At 36.0% G+C, this 24,727-nt stretch overlaps 2 protein-coding genes across 11 annotated transcripts in view; one reads left to right on the forward strand and one right to left on the reverse strand.

Annotated features, from left to right (window-relative positions):
- The window catches only part of aplp2 (amyloid beta (A4) precursor-like protein 2), a 92,610-nt gene extending 81,767 nt beyond the window's left edge, over positions 1-10,843 (reverse strand). For all 6 annotated transcript variants that reach the window (XM_016463275.1, XM_016463272.1, XM_016463274.1 and 3 more), the window contains exon 1: positions 10,534-10,843. In XM_016463275.1, coding sequence (XP_016318761.1) covers positions 10,534-10,605 — 72 coding nt within the window. In that variant the 5' untranslated portion in view covers positions 10,606-10,843. The remainder of the gene's footprint in view (positions 1-10,533) is intronic.
- A 5,496-nt stretch (positions 10,844-16,339) lies between these two features.
- Positions 16,340-24,727, forward strand: part of LOC107670627 (suppressor of tumorigenicity 14 protein homolog) — a 19,044-nt gene continuing 10,656 nt past the window's right edge. The window contains exons 1-6 of one of the 5 annotated variants that reach the window (XM_016463286.1): positions 16,340-16,609; positions 16,848-16,951; positions 22,804-22,963; positions 23,068-23,198; positions 23,289-23,359; positions 24,272-24,438. In XM_016463286.1, coding sequence (XP_016318772.1) covers positions 16,907-16,951; positions 22,804-22,963; positions 23,068-23,198; positions 23,289-23,359; positions 24,272-24,438 — 574 coding nt within the window. In that variant the 5' untranslated portion in view covers positions 16,340-16,609; positions 16,848-16,906. Of the gene's footprint in view, positions 16,610-16,679; positions 16,952-22,803; positions 22,964-23,067; positions 23,199-23,288; positions 23,360-24,271; positions 24,439-24,727 lie in introns of those variants that run through there. The other 4 variants (XM_016463289.1, XM_016463287.1, XM_016463288.1 and 1 more) reach the window with 4 other exon arrangements.

Raw genomic sequence — 24,727 nt, forward strand, 5'->3', positions numbered from 1 at the left:
AGAATTCATGGGGAAAATGTATCATGGTTTCTACAAAAATATTATATATATTATATCTAGATTAAAAAAAAACAGAAATGGGGATCTGTGTAAACATAACTAATCAGTAACCCAACAGGTAGCAAATAATGCAAGCGGACAGTTTTACCTCCTACTAATAATTACATTATTTTTAACATTAACAACCAAACAAATTTAATTTACATAATTTGTTCAGATGCTGGCATATGGTCTAGCTGTTGGAACCAACAATCAACATAGCTTAATAGCTTTTTGTTTGAAACTCCATTTTAAACGACTTTAATTGAAGTACAATTATAGCGCTTGCAATTTTCAGGATCTCATATTAATTGAGACGCCACATGCAATATTTATTCTTTATAAAAACCCATTTGTCATGCCACAGGACCGCTGAACTCAAAAATGGCTTCAAAAGCCTAACCTAAAATCTTAGCCTATTAGTCGACCACGCAAACGATCCTGCTGACTATCAGAGACTGAGGGCAGGATTATGAATAAATGGTGCAGTCTCAAAAAGTATGTCAGTGACTAAGGTGCAGACTCACAGTCTGAGCTCACTCAAGGATGCGGCTATCAAAGTGTGTTTGCGTATGTATGTATCATATCATATCAGTAATGGATGGGCAGAGCATCCGCAGCTGTAGCATGTTCTCTTCTCTCCTGTCGAGCACTCAGCGTGTCTTAAAGCTTAAGGATTTGTGGTGAGACTGAGAGCGGCTGGTAAAATAATTGAAAGGGTCTCTCTAAGCGCTAAGCTCTCAGCTCAGAGGATGAGCATCAGGGTGGCGCTAACACAGCTCAGGCTTTGCGAAACAGGAAATGGCTGACAAGACCATTATCAATGCATGCAATCCAACAATAGAGCTCTGCCACACCTGACATGCATATAAATTCACATCCAAAATGTTTTGTGATGCCATCACTTAGCGGGGTGAGTGATGCGTGAAAAGCTGTCTACTAAAAAGAAAACATCCATTAAAACCCGGGTGTCTTGATGGCTGTTTTGATTTTTGAGGAAAATCATCCGAATTTTATCTAGGATGCCAAAAGTTTTGTTTCTTTTCCCACCAGAACTCCATGTGGAGACACGCATGGAATATTCCTCACATTATCAAAATGAAAAAAGAAAAGACTAAAATAATAATGAGTCTTCACCTTCTACTCCCATAATAACCTGTCCTGTTTGTCATAAATATGCAAGAGGGAAAAAAATAATAAAAATAATGAATTGTAGTCATACAGACATAAATATGAAATATAGATAGCCAGTAATGTTGTTAGCCAGCAAATTTTCTTAATTCGCCCGTCATGAGCATTAGTAAGTGCAGATGCCATATTTATGTTGATGCCAATTTAATCTAATATCTAGGTTGTGAAAATTGTGAACATTGAGTACAAATCTATCACCCGACTGTACACCGGATGGACGGATGGACAGATGGATCATTTAAATAAATAAAACCAACATACCACGTTACTGGATGTGAGAACAAAGGAGTCCTAACACTTACTATAAAGTGAGCCTGTTAGACAAATATGAATGTCTCAGGGTAAATAAATGGCACAGAGAAACAAATGCCAGTTACTTTGTATGCTTTCACGGAGCATCACATCAAGAGAAGTGCACAATGTGGCAATTAGCATCTGATCTCCAGTCTGGCGGTCGTCACATCTGATAAACATGTGGCATGTGGTTATGTCCCAATCGGGTCCTTGTGCTGGTCAGGATGCTTGCACCCATTCAGAGCTCACAATAGCCCCTCGTCGACATCCATTCATCACTCCTGGGGTGAGCAATCCATGCTATTAAAAGCCCTGCTAACACATCCACACAATGAAGTCTGCATACAAATGGATTGTGTGCCATCAAAGGCTGCAGACAGAATCACCCCCGCAAACATTCACGCATATACACACAAAACCACTGCATGTGGTTAACCAAACACAGGTGTGAAAACCAAAGAAATGCTCCTTTAGAGTCAGTGCCTTGACTGTACGCAATGTTGGAACTAACCAAGTGGAAGATTTGATCAGAACCAACCAGAATAAGAAAAAAAAGTCAACATGCAAAGACACTCACAACTAGGCATGGGCCGATTACTTGTTTCAAGGTATACCGCGATGTGAAAATGTCACGGTTTCAAAACCACTAATATTTTCCGTTATACCGTTCCTGTGGTATGCGCCGTTTTTCATGTCTCCTCAAAGACTGAACGTGTAGGAGGAATCCCTCAGGTTGAGTGCAGTGTAGAAAGTAACACGACCCTCCTCCTCGTGTTGGTGCGAGCGAGCGGTCAGTCACGTGTGTGTAGGATGGAACCGATAGTGGATTTTGCCGATACCGATAGCTAGGTTGGACCACACTGGCCGATACTGATTAATTAACCGATAGTTTTTCAAATGGATACTGAACAAAAACTAAAATAGTGCTTCATTAACAAAAACAGTACTGAACCATAGTAGTAGTAGTATAATAATAATAATAATAATAATAACAGTAATAGTAAATGTTGAAATTAACACACTCTAACAAGGAACAATACTTACACAGCTTTCATTAATCTTAATGCTACAAATGGACTCATTTTAAAGTGTTACCATTTCATTTCAACTGTCATGCTTAAAGATGCACATCTTTAAATATATACACAAAGGCTATAGCATTAAAATTACATACATATGGATATTGTATGTATACTCTCACACTTTAACTGCTTCTATTCTTGAACACTTGATGATTATCTAATCAAAATAAAAGCGCAGCACTGAGTCTAGGAGAACTCAACGGTATCACACACACTCCGGACGCGTCGCGTTCAACTCGAGCAGCGGTCTAAAACAGTTTATTTAATCACCAAACGGACACAAGTTTACTTCAAGAATTAACAATGTGGCATGGATGAGTTTGAAGTTCAGTGTTTAAAAAACGGAGCAAACGGAAAGAGAAAGCGCGACCTATATTATAGCTCTATAAATGAAGCACACAGACTTTATTAGAGCCACAGAAAGACAAACGTTTTGCTGAAAATGCACAATACACAAATCATTATGTACATTAACAACGATTCGGGACCAATATAATGTAATTTAAAGGAAAACTATGTGAATGGCGCTCTGTGGCGCAGCAGGATTTTCTGTCGACTGCATTTAAATCAGTGTCTGAAGTTTCCCACTCTGTTCAGCGTGCAGTATCACGTGTCTAAACAAATAGCACGTGCTGTCAGTGATTTCAACCACTAGAATGTCTCCTCAAAGACTGAAAGTGTAGGAATCTCTCAGGTTGAGTGCAGTGTAGAGAGTAACCCTCCTCCTCCTGTTGGTACGAGCAGTCAGTCACGTTTGTGTATGACGGCCAAAGGAGCTTCCCCTGGAACTTACGCGATTGGCAACCGGACGTTTTTTGTTTTATTGCAGCTCGTCTGTTCTGGACTTGCAGAAACTGCGTTGCAATGCAATCATTTTCCAAAATGTCATTTATGTGAAAATATGAAGTCTGTAAACCCCCGTTAACACAGGCCAGAGACGCTGAAGATGGACGCAAAGAGAAAAATACTGTAGCAGGCATATCACTCACTGTTCATGATGTACGAACTATTGGAAGAAAATTCTCAATATTGATTTGAGGGTTTTTATATGAATGAGTTTCTGAGGGGAGCTGACTATCTTCAGAAAAGTTTACGTGGTATTTTCTTTATCTCGTCTCTGTATAGTTCATATTAAAGCAGTGTTTCAGCGCAGCGCTGCTTTGTGTACAGCGGTAACTAAGGAACCGCAGTATCTGGAGTTCCAGAAGCGCCTCCTGCTGTCAGAGAGTGAATCTGCGTTTCATTCGGAGCTTCTGCTGTTTGTTTCGTTCAGGCATGTAGTATAATTTCACAAAGCTAGTCAGAACATTCTGTTTTTGCTTCAAATTGGGTTATTATTAAATCAAATTATGTATATGAAATTATATAACTAAATGATATGAAATGATATAAATTATATGTATTATATAACTAAAATTAAATAACTTTAATTACAGATTTAGGTTAAATAAAGATGTCAGTCTTTATTTGTCTTCTTTTTAGGAAACAAATCAAAGAAAAAGTAAACAAATTCTACTGTTCCTAATATGTGTTGCTCAAAAACAAAACACATTGTGTTCAGCGGAAAACTTTTTTTTTTTTACCCAGTCATTTAAAAATAACACATTTTAGAGCTGTAACGACAATACCATGACACTGTGAAACCGTGATATTTTTGCTTAAGATTATCATACCGTCAAAATCTAATACTGGCCCATGCCTATACTCACAACCTCTCAATCTATAATGTGAGGGAAACAAGATATTCAATGGGAAGAAATATAAGGCAGGAGACTGATTGTGAAAAGTCCATACCAAGATGGATTGGATGTCAGCCAAACAGTTTTTTTTATTATTATTTTTCTGTATTACAAAAAAAAACTTTTTTAATATGCACTGATGAATTATGCAAAATGAGACCAGGAATGTGGTCCAATTAAATTTCATGTTGACTTTAAGCCTTTTGTTCAACTACTCCTTGCACTACATCATTACAAGAGCCTAGAGTCCCATCATTGGAGGCAATGCTGCACGACTGCGTAACGAGAGCAAGGTGGGCCCTCGAGCAAGCTGCAGAAGAGACAACACTTTTTGTTTACCATCTCAGAGACTTGGAAAAGAGCGCAGAGACTCCCACTCAACCACTGAGAAAATTTTACAAGCTCCGTTTTAGATTTCTCTTAAACCTACACAGTGTAAAAAAATTAATAGTTGAGAAAACTTAAAATAATAAGGCAACTTGATGCAGTAAGACTTTTGAGTTCTCTCAACAATAGTTTTTTAGTTCTGCTCAGTAAAGATACTTTGTTTAGTCAATGTAAATTTGTTTGTTCAAGCAATGTTGATGGTCTTATTTTGCTAATAGAAAAATTCTTGTCACAGCAACTGAAAAAACAATTACTGTCATTGGGGTAATACATTTTTTTCTGTTGCCTGGATGAAAAAAAAAATGTGTAAAAAGTCATCACATTATCGAGTTTATGTTTGCTTACGAATGACAAATGTTAATGGGCAACTTCGTCTAATAAGTAGACAACATTGTCTTTGCTAGTAAAACAACTTACAAGACTAAGATACCCAGGAAATGGACATGAGTGTTTGAACATACTCTAGGCCTCAAAACTAGACACACTAACCTCGAGAATGGTGACAACCAACAAATATTAAAGGGGTCATATTATGCTTTTTTAAAGATCATTATTTTGTGTATTTGGTGTAACAGAATATGTTGACATACGAACAGCTTGTAACACTCCAAAGAGAAAGGAAAACTTGAAATCGCATCATATGACCCCTTTAAAAAGATGAGCTCTTTACATCACAGTACAGCAAATAACTAACAATAATGATAAAACAACAAAATTTTTTAAATGAAGTCCGCAAACAGCAAAACAATCTTATATCAGTAACTGCACAATTTATTCATGCTGCAATGCATGCTGGGAACTCACAAAGCCTTAACCTTTCAACAATATTAAATTCTTTGTTCAGTCAACTGTGTTTGACTAGTTGGGGGCAACATTTGGGGTAATTCTGTTGGTCTGACAAGGGTTTTTATGTAGTTTCAAGAAACTTAACCTTTCAACAATATGAAATTCTTTGTTCAGTCAACTGTGTTTGACTAGTTGGGGGCAACATTTGGGGTAATTCTGTTGGTCTGACAAGGGTTTTTATGTAGTTTCAAGAAAACAGCATTTTTTAGTATTGGAGACTCCAATACTGTGCAATTGTATTTTTTTTTACAGTGTAGCTGGGTTGCGTAACTCAAGTATGTTTTAATGTGCTTGATGATCACTCTCACTATTATCGGAATCTGTCATGTCTGTGCCAGCAGCAGGTGACTGGAGCACACAGGACATTGCTTTAAGTATTCAAAATAAACAATTCATTCATGTTAGTATGTGCCAAAGCTTGCATTCAGTGCATCAGTGAAAACAATAAAATGTGAAAAAGCACACAGAAAAGCTTTGCACACAGCACAAATATGATTCAGCGCCAGTCAAATTCCAGCACGCCTCTGTTGCGTTAATTGGCAACATGTTATATCAGCAAGATTGGGCTTTGGGTTGGGCAGTTTATTCATTTGAATTTGCAGAGGAACTAATTTCTAAATTAATGGTTGAAGAAATTAACTCATTTCAAATAAACAAAATGTTTCCCCTCAATTTGTTCTTTTAATTACACATCTCTGACAACAAAAACAACTCAAGGAAAAAAAACCAAGCAGTAGTGCCAGTCATTATGAAAGCTGTACAAGCAAAAACTGACACAATGAGCAAGACAATGACCATGAAAGCTAACAAAACAGGATTTGATCATATACACTATTGGAAAACACAGATAAACATTCAGGGCTTAACAATAAGGATGGCTCAAGGCCAAAGCTTCAGCCTAGTGCTGCATTTATGCCATCAATTCAGGTTGCACCAATGACCCCTAACTCAAAAGAATATGCACTTGACAGGTTGAGTAAGGGATCATTTTTGCAGTCAGAAAATTGAGACAGAATGCAACCAAATTGACACAGGGTTCTCAAAAGGGGTTTACCTATCACTTTACATGCAAAAAAAAAAAAACAATACTCGTGGCGCACGTCTGTGAAAAACAGGGAGATGTGATGAAACAGCCAAAAATTTAAATAGGACTGGAGAAACACATTGTTTGTATGCATATTGTTATCTCATTGCATTTTTCCCCCCAAAAAAATAAAAAAATAAATATTGTAATATAGCCTGTCCTATGACTGTTATTCCTGTGTAAATGCATTAAAGGGTTAGTTCACCCAAAAATGAAAATTAGCCCACAAATTACTCACCCTCAAGTCATCCTAGGTGTATATGGCTTTCTTCTTTCAGACGAATCCAGTCGGAGTTATATTAAAAATTGTCTTTGATCTTTCAAGCTGTTTCATGGCACTCAGCAGGTGTTACATGCATCATTCAAAAACAAGTTAAATAAAAAGTGCCCATCCATAAAAAATAAAAAAAATTAAAAAGTGTCTCACACGGCTCCTGGGGGTGAACAAAGGCCTTCTGTAGTGAATCGATGCGTTTTTGTAAGAAAAATATACATATTCAAAATGTAATAATCACTTTAATGTAGCTTGCGCTCACTGTTGTACACTGGAAGCAGTTCCGGGCAGATGACATCTGAGATCAGTGCTGCGCATGCGCCGGTGAGTCTCGTGAAAACCAACGTTTGTTTACAGGAGCAAAGGAAGCAAAGTTTCCTTACTTTAGCAAAGGAAAACCAGTCTCCTCTTGGCTTATATCGAAATCCTCTAACATTCTTCTTTACAAATCCTCGTTTTGTACTTCTAATTAGTGATCGTTGTTTTGTTTTGATCTCTCCCCTGCGTCACTTCTGAGCAGTGCATGCGCAAAGCCCACCTCCATACGTCATCCGCCCGGAACTGCTTCCAGTGTACAACAGTGAGCGCAAGCTACATTAAAATGATTATTACGTTTTGAATATGGATATTGGGCTAATTTTCATTTTTGGGTGAACTAACCCTTTAAGGCTACAGCTTCAGTTACAAAATCAATGACTCTATGACTTTAACATGAAAACACTGGCCTCATTTGACAATCAAGTTCACTGTATAAAGCCACATTATATTTGTTAAGTTTACAGCTATTAAATTAATGAAAATTATAAACCCTAAAAGTTACATACAACTGAAAATTCAGCTTTCCCATCATAGGAATAAATTACATTTTATCATATTAAAATAGAGAGCACTTATTTTAAATTGTAATAATATTTCACAATATTACCGTTTTCACTGCATTTATTTTTGACCAAATAAATGCAGTCTTGGCAAGAATTAAAGACTTTTCAAAAAATATTAGCGCCCCCCAATCTTTTGAATGGTACAGTTTAAAAATGTTGTAAATTCGTCTGGTAAATACATTTTAATATGTTAATAAGTATATTCTGTGACTTCATTTAAAAATAAGCAGGCAAAACAAAGCTAAATGTTTCACTGTTGTCAAGGTAAGCAAAAATCTGAACCGGAAAAATCCTTATTGTTGAGCCTGGATGTCTCATGGTTATATAACATATGGCTGTAACAAAAAAGGGACATATCCACAGCTGAGGAAACAAAACAAAAAAAGCCAAATCCAAGCTTGCACCAGCTTCAGAGAGTTAACAGCAAAGCATCAGCAATCAAACAGACAGCCCAGTGTGATTTTAACACATTCCCTTTGTCTCCTACAAAATACAATGACACCTGACAGAAGAAGCGAAGGCATAATTCCCATTCCTAGAACTGGGAAGGAGAAACTGAAGGTTTCAATGGATGCCGCTCTCCTGCAGTTCAGTTAGCGAGAGCTCAGAGCTGTGCAGAACCTCTAAAGAACTTTCCCGGCCAGGTTATAAATCAGGTCTAAGGTCAACGAGACTCACTAGCTCAGCATCAAACTCCTGCTGACCAGAAACACAATGCTGCACACACTCTGGAAACGCACACCTCTCTCAAAATAACGTTTTACCATGGCAATCGTATGCTTGAGGTCGAGATCAAAACAATCAAGGATACAAGGAGTAAAATGTATAACAAAGACAAAAGCAGTGATAACAGAAATACAATAGGGTCATAATAATGATCTTAAGGTAAATGACTCTTTGATATTCTACAGTCATGCTGATCTATCCATCAACATCACTGCACCTCATCACGATGGTGAACCACAGGCGGCTCCTTTCTCTCTAAATGCATCAATTAGCAACAAAGATTTCATTATTTATTTCAGTGCTTTGCTGCCATTATTTCTGGCACTGAAAAGAATCGTTTCATAATTTGTTATATCATGCCTGCAGGCTGAGCTCTTATTGGAAGAGCATGCCATCGGAAATGACTATTGGTACACATGTAAACGCAGAAACTCCTCTAGGACAAGGGCAGGTGTGATTAGGTAAGGTTTAAAGCAACCAGACAGGGATCATCCAGGAGACTTGACTTGGCTTCCTTTAATATGCCACACAAATTCATTTGCATAATTTGCCTACTGTGAAAGCAACTGACATGTTTCACAAGCCCGACCTAGTGTTTTCAGACAAATACAAACTTGCCCTTTAACATGGGGAGTGATTTATCGCCTGAAGCTTGTCACACCGATCAGACCAACCACTTGAAAGGTATTTCTGATGAATATGTAATGATCTGAATCATTTCAGTTAGCTATATCAGTGTTTCCCAAGCGGGGTGCCGTCTGTCGAGAGCAGGGGTGCCGTGTAAAAAAATCCTTTTTTAATATTTTTAAATTGCTAAAATGTTCAAAAAAGCATCTATTATATAATATCCATTTCTGATGTCGCCAATAATTTCAGCTGCCGAAAATTAGTCCACTGCTCAGGTTTCACTTTCACGTGGTGTGACGCTCTGCGTATTATCCGCTCTATGCGTGTGCGCTCCACTCAGTCACTCCACTCGTATACCATTCATATGAATCGGAACAGCAAAGTCCACTCAAAAATTGAGCCGACAGGAAACATCGATGTAGTACAGTATTGTTTCTGTCTGCAATAGCCCTACTGTGTTGTAACATGGTGTGGTATATGGGCAACTCTGGTAACGCTGCCCTCTCATTCATTGATCTGCTAACCTCCCTGTTGTACCGAATATCTATACTTTTCAAATTATCATATCGAAGTTAGAAATTCAAATATTGTGACAAAATTAATTTTGTAGGGTGCCACAAGTTTGTTAAAATTTCCAAAGGGTGCCGCGACTAAAAAAAGGTTGGGAAACACTGAGCTATATAATCAGATCAAATATTTTGAAGCTGCTTGTCCAGTTGGATTCTTTGATTTTGATTTTTTTAATGGTTTCTGTCATTTTACATCAAGCCAAACCTCAGAGTAGATACAAACCTTTAAAAGCTCTCTTCTGGTAGAGTCATCAAATAAAAGTGTGGATATTCTCCAAAGCAAGATCAGTTATCATTCATACGTTTATAAAATAACACAAACATTTAAAAAGCAACTAACATTATTGGTTAAAATGAGATTTGAAGGTATACAGAGGTTTTAAAAAGACATTTAACATACGTGTACATTCAGATATTAGCTACTGAGGACTTGCACTGGCACTATGATTAAAAAAAAACATGCTGTCTGGGGTTCAGTTTTTAACAGAGAAAAATACTCAAATTAAACAATAATGGCATTTAACCTCTACAGCTTGTCTTAAGAAATACTTTATTTGGTTTACTCCGTCCAGGGACATTTTAAAAATTACACTTATTGAACATTATTTCATATAGAATTGGAATTCGTGTCTCTTATAAGTCTGATGATTTTATAGGCTGAACATTATTCGTAAACTACTACTTATCCAGAAATATTAATACCACAATAAAAAGACGCTTCACTACATAAATATTAATGCAAACGAATGTAAGACAATTACGAAAACAAGGGTGACATATTAGTGCGCACGTACCTCAATGTATCCGGCTAGACTCGGAACAGCGATGGCCAACATGAGCACAGACACGGCCGGGACTGAACCCATCTTCCACGGTTACTCTCTGCTGGGATTTGTGCTGAAATTATCCCGCTGTGGATTCTTACAAGAGGCTATAAAACAGAAAACAGCTCGGTAAACGGTCCTCGGGCGGTTGTTGTGTGTGTGTCTCTCTCCTGTGTTTTTCCCACTGTGCGTTGATCCCGCTCTCAGCGCGTGTGGAATGTAGCGCGAGCTCTAAAAACACGACCAAGCACGCCACCGGCCGTCTGATGAAGGGACCTACCGGAAATGAGGTCATCATGCTGTCATCTACTGAAGGATACAAACTAGGTGTGAAACATTCAGTAGAGGAAAACATGGTTATTACCACATAAATACTGTATACCCAATAAAGTGAAAGAAGTGCATTTTAAAATTTTGCATAATATATACCCTTGTAATGCTTTTGTGTCTAAATTTTGTGATGTAGCTGATATATGCACCTTCTGTAAAAAAAAAGAAAGTGAAGATATTTGTCACTTATTTTTCTCTTGTAATGTTTCATCACTTTTCTGGAAAGATTTGAGTTCCTATTGTTTTTCTAAAGTGAATGTGAACTGTAATTTACACATTAAGGATATTGTTTGCTTTTTTGAAAACCAAAACCAATCTTTAGAATCTGCTGTTAACTTTCTTATCCTTGTGGCAAAATTCTATTTTAACAAACAAAGGTTTCTTAAGAAAATACCTACTTTTATAGATTTCTTATGTGAAGTAGAACATTTAATTAAATCACTAAGAGTAATTAATAACAAAAAATGTATTTCTTTTTTGAAGAGATATGATGAGATCTTTCATGTACCGTGATTAATACTTGTTTTGGTGTTTTTTTTTGTTTGATACAAACCTTTAAAAGCTCTCTTCTGGTAGAGTCATCAAATAAAAGTGTGGATATTCTCCAAAGCAAGATCAGTTATCATTCATACGTTTATAAAATAACACAAACATTTAAAAAGCAACTAACATTATTGGTTAAAATGAGATTTGAAGGTATACAGAGGTTTTAAAAAGACATTTAACATACGTGTACATTCAGATATTAGCTACTGAGGACTTGCACTGGCACTATGATTAAAAAAAAACATGCTGTCTGGGGTTCAGTTTTTAACAGAGAAAAATACTCAAATTAAACAATAATGGCATTTAACCTCTACAGCTTGTCTTAAGAAATACTTTATTTGGTTTACTCCGTCCAGGGACATTTTAAAAATTACACTTATTGAACATTATTTCATATAGAATTGGAATTCGTGTCTCTTATAAGTCTGATGATTTTATAGGCTGAACATTATTCGTAAACTACTACTTATCCAGAAATATTAATACCACAATAAAAAGACGCTTCACTACATAAATATTAATGCAAACGAATGTAAGACAATTACGAAAACAAGGGTGACATATTAGTGCGCACGTACCTCAATGTATCCGGCTAGACTCGGAACAGCGATGGCCAACATGAGCACAGACACGGCCGGGACTGAACCCATCTTCCACGGTTACTCTCTGCTGGGATTTGTGCTGAAATTATCCCGCTGTGGATTCTTACAAGAGACTATAAAACAGAAAACAGCTCGGTAAACGGTCCTCGGGCGGTTGTTGTGTGTGTGTCTCTCTCCTGTGTTTTTCCCACTGTGCGTTGATCCCGCTCTCAGCGCGTGTGGAATGTAGCGCGAGCTCTAAAAACACGACCAAGCACGCCACCGGCCGTCTGATGAAGGGACCTACCGGAAATGAGGTCATCATGCTGTCATCTACTGAAGGATACAAACTAGGTGTGAAACATTCAGTAGAGGAAAACATGGTTATTACCACATAAATACTGTATACCCAATAAAGTGAAAGAAGTGCATTTTAAAATTTTGCATAATATATACCCTTGTAATGCTTTTGTGTTGAAATTTTGTGATGTAGCTGATATATGCACCTTCTGTAAAAAAAAAGAAAGTGAAGATATTTGTCACTTATTTTTCTCTTGTAATGTTTCATCACTTTTCTGGAAAGATTTGAGTTCCTATTGTTTTTCTAAAGTGAATGTGAACTGTAATTTACACATTAAGGATATTGTTTGCTTTTTTGAAAACCAAAACCAATCTTTAGAATCTGCTGTTAACTTTCTTATCCTTGTGGCAAAATTCTATTTTAACAAACAAAGGTTTCTTAAGAAAATACCTACTTTTATAGATTTCTTATGTGAAGTAGAACATTTAATTAAATCACTAAGAGTAATTAATAACAAAAAATGTATTTCTTTTTTGAAGAGATATGATGAGATCTTTCATGTACCGTGATTAATACTTGTTTTGGTATTTTTGTTTTTGTTTTTTTAAATCCTCTTTTCTTTATTTGTTCTGTTCCTGCCTTTCTTTATGTTCATAAAAAAAAAGCTATTTAAATGCATCTTTCTCCGTTAACAGTCATTGTCAACTTTTTTTTTTCTTCTCTTCTCTTCCATATGTTCAGATGACATTGGATGTATTGTTGATACATTATGTGTAATGTATGCAAAGTTGTATTTCATTAATGTCATCTCTGAATTGTTTGCAATAAAAAAAATAAAAAAATACAAACTAGGTGTGTGCACCTCCTGTTAGGTCTATTATGAAATGGATAGACAATAAATATGGGTATTAACTTTTTTTTTATTTAGGGTAAAATGTATGAAACATGGCATTTTTATTTTTGACTTCTCTGTAGAACTGCTATCATAAAATAGTGTATTTTTTATACCCACACCACTGTCGATCAAAATGAGTGCTTTTTCCACACTGTAGCATAGAATTCTAATGGAAACTAAACATATTAATCTGTGAGTGTGTGTGTGTGTGTGTGTGTGTGTGTGTGTGTGTGTGTGTGTGTGTGTCTGTTCAGTTGAGGATACGTCTCTCTTCTTCCTCACTAACAATACATATGCTATTGTTAGAGTTTCACAATGGCTACTTCTAGCCTGCCTAAACATAACTGTTTTTACTTAAAAGGACAGTTCACCCAAAAATTCAAATTCTGCCATCATTTACTCAATCCCACTTGTTTCAAACCTGAATGAGTTTCTTAATTCTGCTAAACACAAAAGAAGGTATTTTGAAGAATGTGGGTAACCACATTCGATAGACGGTAGCCACTGACTTCTATAGTAAGGGGGGGGTTGGGGAATAGGGTGAGATTTTTGTGTGAACTATCCCTTGAAGCAAATGGAAGAAACACACTGTAACTCTAAACCCAGTTGTGTTTCTACCAGACAGGTGCTGCCACCTGTCACAACCTTATCATTTGCAGAGAGAAACTGCCACTCAGTTACACTAAAATGATGGACGTAAAGGCATTATAGAGGATTGTCAAGATATTTCACTGGAACTTGGTCTTCATTACATCTATTTTCTGTTTCTACTTTGAGTTTTACTTCTGTATTTATTCATATTCAGTGTCAATTATCATTTATTAATGTATTCAGCTAATAACTGTTGTTAGAGCGCTGTCATATGCTACAATTTCATATGTCAAAAAAGTACCTAATTCACACAACATGCTGTTGTGGTTTTGATGTAAAACCCTAATAGAGACTACAAGATAGTATAAGACCAGACAGATAGAGGGGTAGAAAAAATACAAAATTAATAAACAAAATAAAAAACGAATTATTATTATTATTAAAAAGGTTCTTTACAACACCACTGAGGTCTTATATAGCGCTTTTAAAGCATGGTTCTTTATGGAACCTTATAAAAAGGGTTCTATTTAGTACCAAAAAAGGTTCCTCTATTGTTAGAAGCCGAAGAACACTTGTCTAGAACCATTTTTCTTATATGTCCTTCCCAACCATTGAAAACGTATGTAGAAAGTCCTAGTGGTCCTGGCAGATTACATATAAAACCATTTATAAATGTCTTTCTTGTAAGAAGTTAATTTTTTTTTTTTTAATGAGAGAGAGGTGTTTATTCACAAGAGACAAAGTGAAAATAAATCAAACATAAATGCTAATTACAAAATAATATACCTACTGCTTTTCTTTCCAATTTTGTATTGCGGTGTCAGCAGTTTTACAATCAGCGAGGGGAAGTTGACATGACCAAACCACACATTTGGTATCTCAGAAAATTATCTCACAATTTCCTCTTTAACACCAGTGGCGTAGGCAGAATTGTATTTTTGGCGGGCCTGGGCAAAAGTGAGCGGGCCTAGTAACTAACAGAGGGAGTCGGACTCAATATTCAGGTCATTTCAATCTTCTTTTCTTTGATCCTATTGAAAAATAAACCGTAGAACACAGTGGAAGACACACAGAGTAAAACACCACGTCTCTGTCACCGTCACAAACGTGCCATTTGTCAACATTCATAAATTCATTCACAAAAGCCTCAATCCCTTAATACTGATGCAGATTAGCACTATGTAAAAATGAGTTGCTGGGGGTCATGGGGTAAAAAAAACTACCTAAAAAGTAAAACATTTTTTTATCCAAAATTGTTTTAGATGAAGTAATGTCACACAGCAGGACAGCAGGACACTGATTTACATCCATGTCAACTTGTGAGCACAGACACGGATGTACAGGGGGTCCATGTGAAATCAGTATAAGCGGGCAGAAAAGTCAACATGGTGTTTTTCTGCCTGCTGCTATTACACAATAGACTGTCTGCTTCTCCCATCACACCACATTTACACAATCCAATAGTCAATAAATCTGACAGAGAAGCTTTTCATGTCATCTGCCATCTGTGCAACTTATTCATGTTTTCCCACATTCTGACGCACTGTGTACTGTACAGCCTATAGTATCTTACATATTATATTTTAGAGTTTTTGCTAGATACTGTGTGCTATAGATTGTGCAGTTGCTGATGCTATGCTTTCAAGGGTCAATAAGGACATTCATCTAAACATTTATCTGTGTATCTATATAAAATCATTTTTGTCATAAACATAATTCAAAATAATGGCACACACAATGTTTTGTGGCAGTGGAATTGTCAATGTTGAAAACAGCATTTCATTTGCACTGTTTGCAGAAGCTGTGACAGATTACATAACATACAGTATTTACAACAATTGATTTTATTTGCATTTACTGACCCATTGTACAAGTGACTGCTATTTGTTCTCTGACAGATGTCCTTTAACATGGACAGAACACTTTATATCTTAAAGCTTGCCATTTTGAGAGACTAACCCATATCCATTCCTGGTGAATATTTGTACAACTTATCAAATCTTTTGTTATCTTCACTCTGAGATTGCCTTTTGACTATAATTTAGTTGTTTATACAATATATTTGGTCAACAAACTTCACCTTATTATGATATATTAATATTATCTGATATCAATAAACTTTATTATTACTGGCGTATTATATTGTATTATTATTATTATTATTATTATTATTATTATACAGATATTTGATTTGTATTGGTATATATATATTGTATTGGTCTATATTTTCTCGTTTCTTTATCTTTATATCTTTAGCCTTACTCATCGGTTTTTCTAGTGAGCTCTATTTCGTGGAAACGCCATGTTTATGCAACAGAAACCTGCATGTCAAGTTTGTATCATTTAAGGCTTTGTCTCAAAATCTACTACGCGTCCTACCTAGACAGTCTTTTCGGTCCCATAGGCGCATTCCGAATCAGTCTAGGTATGATGGCTAACCATGCGGTCTAAGTAGGCAGCACACTAGATTCCGAGACATAGCCGACGCCCGCGGAAGGTGAGTCAGTCCGTAGCAGAAATAGGCTACACATCGATACTGAATTTCTACAGTCATATCTATACTTAAAATATACCTTACAGTTGCTTTAAAATGTTTAGGCATGTAGTCACTGTACTTCGATGTATTTAGGGCTATTGTGTAGTTTGGAGATTGGGTTTTAAAGTGTTATTTGTGGGAAGTGCTCACCTGTAGAGCTGGTATCGCTTGAGTTAGTCACTCCCATTGTACCGCGAGTCTCCGGAAATATCTCTCTCGTCTCTCAGGTAGCCGAAACCATCTTCACTCTCTCCGGAAGACAAAAAGTACCTCATTGTAATCCTGTAATTTCGTTTCTGAGACATACACGTCTTGGTTTGTTCGACAGTTCATTTGGGAAGTTTTTATTAGGACGCTGGAATTTATATTTTGTTCCTCGTGCACTTGTTATGGGCGTGTTGTTGGTTTCCACACTTGTGTAATTTCTTGTTTGTTATTCTTAGAATAGCAAGCCTGTGTTTTTTTTCTTACAATACACAATTCCTCGTCTTATTTTGTCAGCAGAGGTGGAAGTGTGAGAAGAAACGTTTGTAGATATTTATTCTCCTGGTGGTCTCTCAGAAATGGATTCTATGGATCGAGGAATGCGTTACACTCCCGGTACTTCGGTAAGATTCATCCGGCCTTTACCATATTAACAACTTAATAGTTTTCAACCTTAAACATGTAATGCCTGATATCTCACATATCTGTCCTAAAAGCTGTGCTGTGGTCATTTTTTTCATCACATGAATTTATTTCCTGTTGTGTCGACCTGTTTCGTAGAAGGGATCCTATGAAGATCTGCAAGGGCTGGAAGCTTAAACTATAAATAAGAGCATGGTTATGGTGGTAGTGACATTGCTTCCATCTATGTCTTTTACTATCAAGGTTCCCACACTCATGGAAAACCTGTAAAAATCAGGAAAAAATAAAATTTTGGTTTCCAGGCCTCAAAATGTGTTCGAAAGTTAGTATTATGTTATGTTAAGCTCCTCTAACACACAGTATTTTTTTTTTAGTAGAGCCTTCTTTACGACTTGTGGCTTTAAAAATCAAGATAAAAGCTAATATTGATAATATAATATTTTTTTATTTGGACCTGAAAGGCCTTGTAGATTGACTATAAGATGTAATGACACAACCTGGCATTTGATTGTTAACCTCTATACTGAGCTTGTACTGTTAACAAACTTAAAAGTGTGCCACCACTGTCACCTCAAGAGGTTTCACTCCATGTATTTGTTGAAAATGTGGCAGACATAATTTCCTGTCTGCAGTTACTCTGTAAGAACAAGCCCAGGTGGTCAGCTGACATTCATTCGTTTTCTTTTCATCTCAGTCGGTTTGCATGTGTAGGGGATTTAATTTCTATTGATCATCAATAGACGTGTGTGTTTAAGTCGTTCTGCTGACTGGATTAGCTGTGCTTCATTGTCGTCTCTGAGGATAGGGTGTCAATAGACATTCACAAGACCTTAAATGAAGTGCTTCCAGCCTACAACTGCACTTTAAGTATCTGGTGATTATGGATAGCGCTCATCTTAAGGGATAGATTAAAAACTCACTGCTAGTGAATTGTTTGGTTACATGTTGTGGTGACCGATATGTGTTTCTCAGCAGCCAATGTGGATGCCAGCATCTAGGGCACACTGTAAAAAAAAAAAAAAGACTTTTTCAAAGTTGTAAATAATGATTATTGAAGTACGTTTTACCAGAAAATGCTATTTCAGTCTTTGTCGAAACATTTTAAGTTTAATTCAATGTGTTATTTGGCATTTCTGAGTGAAAATTATTTCCTACAAGTAAATACTACACCCATTTCTTTCAGTGTACTAGGTGACTGTTTACCAATATAATACCAATAAGTGCATTGTACTATTTAAAGATAAGAAATGAGACATACACTAAGTGAAAACAAAATGTTCACCGTTTGACAGGGCTGTTTCTCAAATATCGGTTTGTCACTAGTTGCTGGGAAGTAAAAGTAGTGACGCAACTTAACTGCATTACTCAGCAGTTTGACAGTCGCTCAGATGTTTTCAAAATAATCAAATGCCATCTCTCTTTCTGTCATATGTAGTGTTGGGAAAAAGTTGGTCCATTCAAACGGTTTATATAAATGAATTTTATAAATCTGTATAATAGATTATATTTATTCTGTATAATAGAATAATCTGTATAATATCTGTATAATAGATATAATACTTATCTGTAATTAATACTCTTAAAGGCACAATATGTAAGATTTTTTTTATTAAAATATCCAAAACCCACTAGAACAATGTTATATATTTTGCTGACTTGTGTACTTACATTATCCCAAATGTTTCGAAGAATGTTTAAATCCAGAGAATTTAACTAGTGACACGGACCGTGTCTATAGTGTCATTGTGTCGCCTGCCGATGACGTCATAACCCCTCGATTTCCGGTTTTGTTTTGTAGAAAACATGGAAACACCAAAGACGCTTTAATATGTTGTGCGTTTTAATAGACTGATGTCGACTGCACAGAGTAGCATCATAACAGATCTATATAAACATAAAAAGATGGAGTTAAAAGATAGATTCAATGTAGATTTTGGTGTAGATTAACAACATTACGTTATGGCTATGCTAACTTGTAGCTGTTTTAACGAAACACTGCTAGTTAAATGCAGATCAGATTAAGTGTTTTGGTGCACATATGAAGAACTGTCGTTTCGTTGCTTTCATGAATCAGTATTGAGTTGAATGATCTGCACCACATCATGTTATTGTGTATTTGTATGATATCTGTGTGTACGCCTGCATGCATTCCACAGATCTGTTACAACGTTTGCTATGAGACCACACCCCCACAAATGAAACCTGAAAATGACTCAGGGATATCTCACTTATTCAGCAGTGATCAGCTGGTTTTCATGCATCATGAATGTCGTCATAGAATGTCAACTGCTTAATTATTCTAGTCTCTCATTACTTGGCACTATTAATGTGTGACAGTTTGTTGATGTAATGAAATTCATTTAAGTTTAATTGAAATTAGAACATCCTGACCATTGTTATTAAACCTGTGGTCTCAAATATGCAGTAGCAAAGAGAAAAACTACACAGACAATAGAACCATTTAGATGTCCTTGAAAATCTCTTTGGGGACTGGCAGTTTATATTTGGCTTGATTTTATTTAAAAAAAATTTTGGATGGTAATAGCAAAATCCAAAGTGTCTGTTTCATAAAAGTTTCCATGTATTCCTTGAATTTCCAACTCTGGTGGGACTTTTTGTCTAGGTAAATTTTTTGATACAAATTAAATAGAATATAGGTCATGAACAGTGTCATGTGAGTAGGCCTGTCGCAATAATCAATATATCGACTTATCGCGCAATATATGTACATGAGCTCAATCATTTTTGGTGACGCAATGTATCGCCCATTATATTTACTTAAAAATTAATGTCACTATGTTTTGTACATTCCATTTGTGCCTGTGTCTTTGCGTCCATAAAATGTTCTGTTGTAAGCTGTTCTGTTGTAAATGATCTTAAAGATTACTAAATGCATCTACTTTCGGAAGGCCAAATAAAGTGCTTTTGCTTTCGCCTAGAAACACACAGCGTCTCCCTGACATGGCTGCTTCAACACTAACTGCAGTTACTGAAACCACGCCTTCTTTCTTTGCGTGAACATTTGGGCACATTATGCAAATATTTCCACATAGTGAGGTAGATATGTGGGGGCGTGTTAGAACGAGCCGTTTTAGGGGGCGTGGCAGAGTCTTAACTTTGATAAAGAATATCTCTTTGGTTTTGAGACTTTAGTCTTTGCAACTTCAGGGATCTTATCTATACACAATCAGCTTGTAACACTCCAAAGAGAAAGGAAAACTTGAAATCGCATCATATGACCCCTTTAAAAATTAAATTTGTTTTGTCATTTGTAAGTGTGTAGGCCTTCTTGCATTATTATACCGTTACATTATGATTATATATTCAGTGGCATAAAATGGTCTTTAAAATGACAATAATATCGCTTATCGCAGTTATTTCTGGGGCAATATATCGCACAACAAAAAGTTGTTATCGTGACAGGCCTACATGTGACGGCAGTCTGAGATAACTGAGACAACCAGCGGTTGTAAAAGACACAATTGTAAGTCAGTGTTCCATAGTGAGCAAAGTACATGTTTGGGGTCAGTAAGATTTTTTTTTAAATTTAATACTTTTATTCAGTAAGGATGCATTAAATTGACAGCATATATTTTTATATTGTTTAAAGAAATATATTTTAAATAAATACTATTCTTTGAACTATTCATCAAAGAATTGTGGAAATAAATGTATCACAGTTTCCACAAAATATTAAGCAGCACAACTGTTTTTATCATTGATAAATGTTTATTGAGCAACAAATCAGCTCATTATGAGCACAGAATGATTTCTGAAGGATCATGTGACACTAAAGACTGGAGTAATGATCCTGAAAATTCTGCTTTGCCATCACAGGAATATTTTACATTTTAAAACCGAAAACTTATTTTAAATTGTAATAATATTTCACAATATTACTGTTTTTACTGTATTTTTGATCAAATAAATGCAGCCTTGGTGAGCATAAGAGACTTCTTTCAGAAACATTAAAAACTCTTACCGACCCCAAAATTTTGAAATGTGGTGTACTTCACATCAAGTGTAAGCGCTCTTTTGTCCCAAAGTCTTTTTAATTATTTTAAACAACTGTTTTTACACATAAATTGAGTATGTTTACTGAAATGCAATACTAAAAAGCCTATTGAAGGAGAATAATGCTCACTGAATACAAACAGAATTATTGTGTTCTGCAAATAAAGTGAGCTTTTGATATTTCACCACAGGTTTGATCTGTTTCCTGATAATTGCTCTAACCACATAGAATAGCATGTCCTTATTATATGCCTTCTACTTCTGTCATCAGTTTGATTGTGTATCCAGTTTGATGTGTCTCGGTTTAAATTCAACACTGCTTACATTCTTAATACTCACTCCTGGTGTTATTGTGTACGGTTCATCTATAGTCCTCCACTATTGTCTTCAACCCACTTCTAGGACAAGTTCCAATCTAGTCCACTTCTCATGATTCAGTCCTTTTATCCTCATGGATAATGGATAGTTTACCTGTTGAAATGTACATTTTCACATACACTACCTTTCAAAGGATTGTCGTTGATTATTTTTATTATTGAAAACTGTCTTATGCTCACCAAAACTGCATTTATTTGAACAGAAATGCATTAAAACAGTAATATTGTGAAATAAACTGTTTATACTGTTTCCTGTGATGCAAAAGTAGATTTTCAGCATCATTACTCCAGTTTTCAGTGTCACATGATCCTTCAGAAATCTAATATGCTGATTTGGTGCTTGAGAAATATTTCTAATTATTATCAATGTTGAACACAGTTGTGCTGCTTAATTTTGTGGAACCCATGATACATTTCTGGATGCTTTGATGAACAGAAAGTTCAGTAAACAGCTTTTAATTGAAATGGAAAACTTTTGTAACATTATAAATGTCTACTGTCAGTGTTGTTCAATTTAATGCATCCTTGCTGAATAAAAGTATTATTAAAAAAAGTTTAGGGACCAATTCTCACTATTAACAAGTTGCTTATTAGCATGCCTGTTATTAACATATTGGCTGTTTATTAGTACTTATAAAGCATTTATTCTGCATGACCATATTCTACATCCCTAATCCTACCCAATACCTAAACTTAACAAATACCTTACTAACTATTAATAAGCAGCAGATTAGGGGTTTATTGAGGCAAAAGTCATAGTTAATGGCTTGTTAATATTGAGATTTGGACCTTAAAATAAAGTGCGGGGGAAAAAAACTTACTGACCCCAAACTGATGAATGCTAGTGTATGTTCACATATTTTGTGCTCAGTGTGATATTTATGTCATTTCTGGGTTAAAGGCATCTGAAGCACTATTCAACCAGCAAGCAATATTATAATATTTATAGCGTGGTTTATATTAACATAATATTTATTAAAATAAAGTTTCATCACATATGCTTTTTTGTTTTGTATTGCTTAAAATACATAATAATATTTAGTAACTAACTACAGTAAGAAAGTAAAAGCAGTCCAAATTAGCCCACCCAAACATGCTTTTCCCAACACAATTAATTTAAAACCAGCCCTTTGGTGGTGTCTATTACTTCAAAAAAAATTTGATTGCTTTATAAAAATTGAGACAGCGTCTCCTTCTTCTCCTCTGAAAACAACACCTAGGGAAGTGTTTTGATTCTGCTCTTATATAATACATCTGAATCTGTACTTATTCTGTCAGAAAAGCTCTGCGATTTACTGTGTATTTTCTGTTCTCAATTAGAATCCAATTCTGTTGAGGATATGTGCTGCAGCTTTCATTTTTTATGTATTTCTTCAAACTGACTTTTTTTCTGGTTGAATTCAGAGGCACTGAAATTTACAAAAAATTTATTTTGCTTTTAGGATAAGGACTGGGAACAAGCTGTCACATTCTTGCCGGCATCGGATAATAAAAAGCTGGAGAAGAAGAGGGGCCCTGGAAAAGTTGGGATCATTGTTGCTCTGGTGATCTTGGCAGCCATTTTGGCTTTGATCATAGGGCTTCTGGTCTGGCATTTCCACTGTAAGTCAGTACTGCAGCCACAGACAGCATAACACTGTTACCAGTGTCCGGTATGATAGTGCTGATCACGTGTTTGTTGGTTCATGTCTCCCTGGTGTCTGCAGTCCGGAAGGATTTGAAGTCACAGAGGATTTACACCGGCTCGCTTAGGATAACAAATCAAGCTTTTGTGGATGCGTATGAAAACCCGGACAGTGCAGAGTTTAAAGACTTGGCAAACCAAGTCATGGCTCAGGTAAGAACCAAATTAAAACTAATTTGTTTTTGCATAGTGATGACTGTGAAAAGTGTGTTTGATTTTAAAAAATTTTTTATTCATATGTAGCTAAAATCAATGTACTCAGAATCTCCACAACTGTCAAAATATTACGTTGGTTCCAAAGTTCAAGCCTTCAGGTATGTCTACATGTGAATACCCACATTTTTAAAACACTTTTTGAATGTTTTTTTTTTGTTTTGGTTATGCACCTGCTTTGCTGAAAATATCCCCTTTCGGTCATCCAAGATGTAGATGAGCTATTTCTTCATCGAAACAGATTTGGAGACATTTGCTCACCAGTAGATTCTTTGCAGTGAATGGGTGCCGTCAGAATGAGAGTCCAAACAGCTGATAAAAACATCACAAGTAATCCACACGACTTCAGTCCATCAGTTAACATCTTGTGAAGTGAAAAGCTCTGTGCTTGTAAGAAGCAAATCCATCAAGGTGTTTAAACTTTAAACCATCACTTCTGGCAAAAAAAGTCCATAATCCATAATAACACTCCACTGAAAAAGTCCATCTCCTGTTTTCCTCTCATATCAAAATCCACTGACGGACTGTAATCATGATTACTTGTTTTTATCAGCTGTTTGGACTCTCATTCTGACGGCACCCATTCACTGCAGAGGATCCAGTATTGGGTAAGTGATGTAATGCTAAATTTCTCCAAATCTGTTCTGATGAAGAAACAGACTCACTCATCTACATCTCAGATGGCTTGAAGGTAAGTACATTTTCAGCGATTTTCATTTTTTGGTGAACTATTCCTTTTGGATCTGCACATACCATTTTGTTTTGCCTAAATTGAAATGTTTCATTTGCATTTCATCAACAGGCAAAATTAAAATTATTCACGTGAAAATTTACTTTAATGAACAATAAGATGCTAAAGTTCTAACAAATTTGCATCAAGTATTCAGTCAGTGTTTGAATTTCAAAGGGTTTCTTAAAAATGCAAATTTGCACTCGATGTGAAAATGCATCTTTCTCGTAGTTATTGATGTACACTGTTAGATTGAATGTCGCCTGTCTCTGTCTCTCTGCAGTGAGGGCAGTGTAATAGCTTACTATGAGTCCGAGTTTGCTGTTCCAGCGGGACAGGAAGCAGCAGTGGATCAGGCTGTGAACAGCTTAAGTGGCATGTATAGCACCAAAGTTCGCAGAGTTGGGGAAAAACAAGGTCCCCTGGTCTTTGATCACGTTGTGTCTTCAGGTAATACTTCATAGTACATCCATTACAAAGTTTGGATAGATGGATGAAACTTATTAAAACACGTCTAGGTCAAGTTTTTCTGCAAAATCTCAATTAAAAATTTTAATTTGCATTAAGAAACTTTAGATAAAGCAACAAACTTACAAATAGTACAACAGTAATCAGATGTATAAATATACTTCAAATAATATATCATTATTTTCTTTTGCGTTACAGAAATGAGATTTGGGGGGGGGGGGGGGGGGGGGGCTTAATTATCATGAAAAAAATGTCTTTTTTTTCTCAAGGT

This window comes from Sinocyclocheilus anshuiensis, unplaced genomic scaffold (assembly GCF_001515605.1).
Source record: "Sinocyclocheilus anshuiensis isolate Anshui unplaced genomic scaffold, SAMN03320099.WGS_v1.1 scaffold140, whole genome shotgun sequence".
Classification (NCBI taxonomy): domain Eukaryota; kingdom Metazoa; phylum Chordata; class Actinopteri; order Cypriniformes; family Cyprinidae; genus Sinocyclocheilus; species Sinocyclocheilus anshuiensis.